Source organism: Hakea prostrata, chromosome 8 (assembly GCF_041222555.1).
Source record: "Hakea prostrata isolate BN-2017 chromosome 8, UWA_Hpros_2, whole genome shotgun sequence".
Classification (NCBI taxonomy): Eukaryota; Viridiplantae; Streptophyta; class Magnoliopsida; order Proteales; family Proteaceae; genus Hakea; species Hakea prostrata.
In genome coordinates, this window is record NC_142607.1 from 45268823 (window position 1) to 45274054 (window position 5232).

The 5232-nt window shown below is 36.0% G+C and overlaps 1 protein-coding gene across 1 annotated transcript; it reads right to left on the reverse strand.

Moving 5' to 3' along the window:
• Positions 1 to 3574: 3574 nt before the first annotated feature.
• Positions 3575 to 4936, reverse strand: LOC149008157 (CASP-like protein 4B1). The gene is made up of 3 exons (XM_089166228.1): positions 4532 to 4936; positions 4299 to 4434; positions 3575 to 4203 (listed from the first exon to the last, which is right to left on the reverse strand). The coding sequence occupies exons 1-3, from the start codon at positions 4816 to 4818 to the stop codon at positions 4012 to 4014; spliced, it is 615 nt and encodes a 204-aa protein (XP_089022354.1). The 5' UTR covers positions 4819 to 4936; the 3' UTR covers positions 3575 to 4011.
• Between the last annotated feature and the right edge of the window lie 296 nt (positions 4937 to 5232).

Below are 5232 nucleotides of genomic sequence, written 5' to 3' on the forward strand. Positions count from 1 at the left end.
CGGTTTGATAAAACCAAGCTATACTCTTGAGCTTCAATGAATTTGCAGATATGTAGTATTGTTGCACTTCATTGCTCTTGCTCAAAAGGCTTCAATTGTTATTAAGAAATGAGAGATTTGTCACCTTTATCAGTAAGAGTGAGGGTACATTTTATTATCCAACTATGAGGGATGTAGCTTTGCAAATATCCACCACTCTCCTTGTTATAAGCATATAGGTTTAAGATTGTCATCTAGAAAAAAGAATGAAATTATGTGATAGGTGAACATTTCTATTTAGCAAAATTTACTAATGCTTCCTTATGCTAAATTAGGTTTCGGGCATTAAAATTTTTTAAGAATTACTAATACCCCTCACTTAACATCATTGAAGTGATTCTTGATCCTTACTATGAAATGTCCATTTTTATCCTCCATCAAAAATAATGTTAAGATGCAAAAAGTAAACTTGTAAATAGATTGTTGAAATCTGCCCTGGATTTGCATTTATGTTCATTTAAGGATGGTCAAATTTAGAGGAGAATGATTGCATCCTTGATGAGAGATCACTAGTAAAATTCATTTCAATGACAAATTTTATCTCCAAAATATAAGAATGATTTCATCAGAAAAATAAGAATCAGAAGCTCAGTATAATTCAAATGCATCCAAGTTTCTCTCGAATTTGGATTCCTCTACCCTCTATGCTCTTCTCATATTTCATAACTAGTTGAAGTGAACTCATTTTTGAATTCTAACAAAATGAATCATAGGTGTGATATCTATTGCGCCACCTCTAATGTGTAATAAAGAAGCATCGCGAGAGCACAAACCTCCACCTTGACAAATATAGAATCTAGACTCTTTCTCATGAAATAAAAGATTTCTTAGTAGTATATTGAAAAATACTCTTCAAGTCTTAAAGGCTTTGTTTTATATCAATCTCATTCTCTATTAAACATATTTAAAAGAAATAAGTACAATAATTCATTATTGGTCAAGAATGAAAAATGATTTGGTGATATTTGTCAGAGAATAAATTATAGAATGAAAAATAAGTTTGGTATGTCAAAATGAAAAATTGTTAGAAAATAATAATGAAAATTAATAAATAAATAAATAAATAAAACCGTGTGGACAGGATTTGGGCCGACACTCTAATGATACAAATGTCACTCCATCAGTATTTTTACCTTCTCTCAAAACCCTAAAATCGATCATCCAACGATAATTCGACACATAGCAATATCCCTCTAATAATCCCTTTTAAACTCCAACGCACCTAAAAAAAAGCTGAAACTGCGAAGGCCACACGCACACCCTTTTTGGCCCTTCTCTGTTCACACCACTCCGGTGGCCATAAACTCTCCGCTTCTTCAGAACCCAAACTCCTCTCTCTCTCTCTCTCTCTCTCTCTTCTTTCTTTCTTTCCTATAAATATCATCTGGTTTAGAAAATTTCTAATGAGTGAATCTCTGTGCCTACCGGAAATGGTAAGATTGGTTGTGGTTACCGTAGAAGTATTCCTTCCAAGTTCCAATGCAGGGGCTGCTGGATCATCATTCTGAGAGGTCAAGCCTTCACCCACAGGAAAGGAGGAAGTACATCATTAGGGAAGAAATTGCAATTCATGATTCCTTCACAGGTAACTGTTTTCTGCTTCTGGGTTTTATTTCCACTTATGGGTAACTGTTGAGGTGTAAGAATATGATTAGAAAGAAGTTGCAGAGAAGACTAGCCATTGGATTCTCAGATGAAGCCTGAATTGAAGAAGAAAAAACAAGAGAGGTAGGTTGAAGCAGCAGAGAGAACTTGCGCAGGAAGAGGAGACTTTGAATTCTCTAAAGACTTTGACTTGGAATTAGGTTCTATAATTTAGCCCTGCCCTGCTTTTTTGTTGTGCTCTGTTAATTTTTCTCTGTTTTACTTGTTTTCTGGGTTTGGGTAGGTGTTGGCTCCTTTGCCTATTGGGTTTGCGGTCTTCATGGTGCACTTGGCTACCATTCCAATCACAGGAACAGGCATCAACCCAGTTAGGAACTTTGGTTCTGCTGTCATCTACAACCAAGACAACATCTGGCAGGAACACATAAGTTTTTTTTTTTTTTCTCCCTCCTCTTTTTGAATTGAAGGTTTAGGTTTGATTAATAATTATAAATTAACTTGATGATGAAATGGTGTGCAATGGATCTTTTGGGTTGAACCCAAGTTCGACATGTCGGCCCGTGTCGCCAAAAGTCAGCAAGGGTTCGATTTTCATCGAACCCCTGTTTCGAAGGGTATTTCATGTCATTTTGACATGAAATTTGACGTGTAATCTAATTTTATGTCAATAAACACATTAGGAGTGTTATTTTGACCTAAAACATCACCTAACCTAAAGTTTATAATTGGCACATGTTCGGCTATATGTAGGCAAAATTAAAAGTTTGGAAAATTCATATAAACTAATGTAAATATGCAAAGAGAACACAAATGTACAATTAGTAAAGAGATGTACTAAAGTTTACAATTCATTATACAATTATGTTGAGTATGGCTCATGCTTCACATATTGTTGTCGACGGACACGAGGGTCCTGCTTCGGTGGGGGTGTGGGGGTAGCGTCCCCGGAGCTTTTAGAGGCCCTATGTCACTTTGGCAAAAAGCGAACGAAAAATCGCCGAAAAACAAATGAAAGGCTATTATATATGGCGAATGTAGCGATATATCGCCAACACAGAACGATATGTCACCGACTTATTGTTTTATCAATGTCGCTAGGGGGTGTCGTGTTGCCCCCCATCGACATGAGAAACTATGGTTGAACCATTCATGGGAGCACTGGTTGCAGGAGCTTACCACCTGTACATAATGAGAGTGGCAGCCATTGAAGCTTTGGATCATTCAGAAGCAACCCCAACAACTAAAAGAAGAAACAAATGGAAAGCTAAAATGCTGAATGGAACCTTGGAGCACATAATTCCTCGACGAATATGTTGCAGAGTTAGAAGTCCACCGAGCGAGAAGTGAGAAAAAATGGATTGCAAAGTTGAGAAGGGCTGTTCGTTCTTTTGAGAGAGGGTTTGAAAGTGGTTTTTATAAATAATGTGTATTTACTATTCTACCCCCATCTTACCCTGAACTTACAAGTAAACATGTACCAAACGAATATGTGTCTTTTGTTTTACTCTAAGAGAAGCCAACTCTGTGGCTCATTCCTTGGCCCAGGAAGCCCTAGTGCTTGAGACTGCACTGGTTTGGCAAAATTCCATTGTCTGGCTGAAGGAGCCTGTTCCTCAGCCAGAGCCTAAGTCTCCAAAATAAAAATAAAAATGAAGAGATTGGATTCTCATCCATAATAGACATTTTGGAAATTTTTATTATTATTTTAAATAAAAGCAAAAATAATAATAAATGTTAAACAATTTAAAATAATAAAAAATTCTTATAATAGAGAATGACAATTGTTATGAAAAAGAGCCTTAGGTACTCAGCAACCACCATCACCACCCTAAGGATTGTAATTCAAAAAGATTCTATATCTAAAACCATTTTAGTATAATTATTAACTTTCATTGGTTAAAAAAGTTTTTATCTCTTTGCAAATTGCACCAGGAATGATGGAGAAATTCAAGGTGATGTGAATGTTGGAGAAGCTTAATGCAATCATATATGTGATAATGATCTCATAAATTTTCTCAATACTGAATTTAGAAAAAATGAAAAAAGAAATCCATAACCCATAAGAATTCAGTGGCTGTAATTGCATTTGAGAATTCTTTTATTAAAGAAATTTGTAAATGAAAAGGACACTAATAATGACAAATGGGACAATACAGATTCACAAACACAACACCCAGGAAATGTTTAGAAACCATTCCACAATGTACACTCTCCAACACACACCCCTAAAATCTAAATCCCCTTATTGAACTTAAAAGCACTCCCTAACCCTAAAAGAATATACAAAAAGGGAGTAAATAATGAGATAAGAAACCACAATTACAAAGGAGAGGAGAAATTCACAGAACCAAAACCAACAGGGAAAACTCAAATATATGTTTGAGTTGAAAGCTTATATCCAGAGATTAGGGCTGATAATGCCATAGCAATGAAGGAAAAGAAAGCCATACTAATTGAAGCTGAAGATGAATCTGTAAATACGTTATCTGCTCCTTCTCTCATTCTATTCGTCATTGGAATTGCTGTTGATGCCGCAGACATCAACATGTAAGCCATGAACTGCAAATTCAAAATTTTCGAATTGGGAATTTTTCATACTAAATATATATGGTGGCAGGAACTGAGATGGAAGATGAAAAAACTGAAGAACTGACCTGATCACCAAAGAAATCCAGCAAGTTTAAACCTTGCCGTGAAATTAAGTATTTGGCGGTAGAGAATTCATGAATTTGGCGCAAAACCTGTGCGACCGTATAAATAATTGAAAGTGTGGAAATCGCTACCAAATACCTGAATCAATAGTCGAGTTCAATTTAATCACATTTCACCGAATCAATTCTTCTGGAATTGAAGAAACGAAATTAAATCAGGAAATCAGAATTTTTACCTATATTCTTCATATTTATCGAAATTCTCCCAATCGGTGCTGTGTTTGTTAGCAACCATGATTAGAAACGAAAGTACTGAGAAGACCAAAGCAATTGTTCTTAGAACCACTTGACCTTTCTTCAACAAATCTTCTCTTCGCCATCGCCGGACAATCGAAGTATACGCCGATGACCGGTCTTCTTGGCCGGCCGGTGCCGATGGCTGGCTTTCGATGTCGGCCGGTGCCACAGATCCAGGAGCTGGATTATTGTTTTTCTTCATTGCATCATCTTCTGGATTCTCCATCGATCAAATTCCACAATCTTCTTGTTTCTTTCTTTAATGGCGGAAACTTTGTTTGAAGCAGAGGAAGCTTGGAGAAACTTTCTCTAACAACCAAAATGAATGAATTATGTTTTTTCGAATTATTGTGATTTGTGACAGCTGAGCTTTATATATACATCTCGTCTTATATGCTTGCACGTTATTAACATCATTGGGGCCCACTTAACAGGTGGATTAGGACATAGAGATCCATTAATTAAGATTATATAGAAGTGTTAACAAACAAGCCATGTGATCATTGAGAATGACATCTCTAGTTTAAGATAATAAACGAAGAACACTAAAAAAAGGAGATGGATTATCCACGTGGAAGCGTGGATTAACTCATGCGTATATTCCTCATTCCCTCTTTCTTTTTCCTATTTATTTTTTATG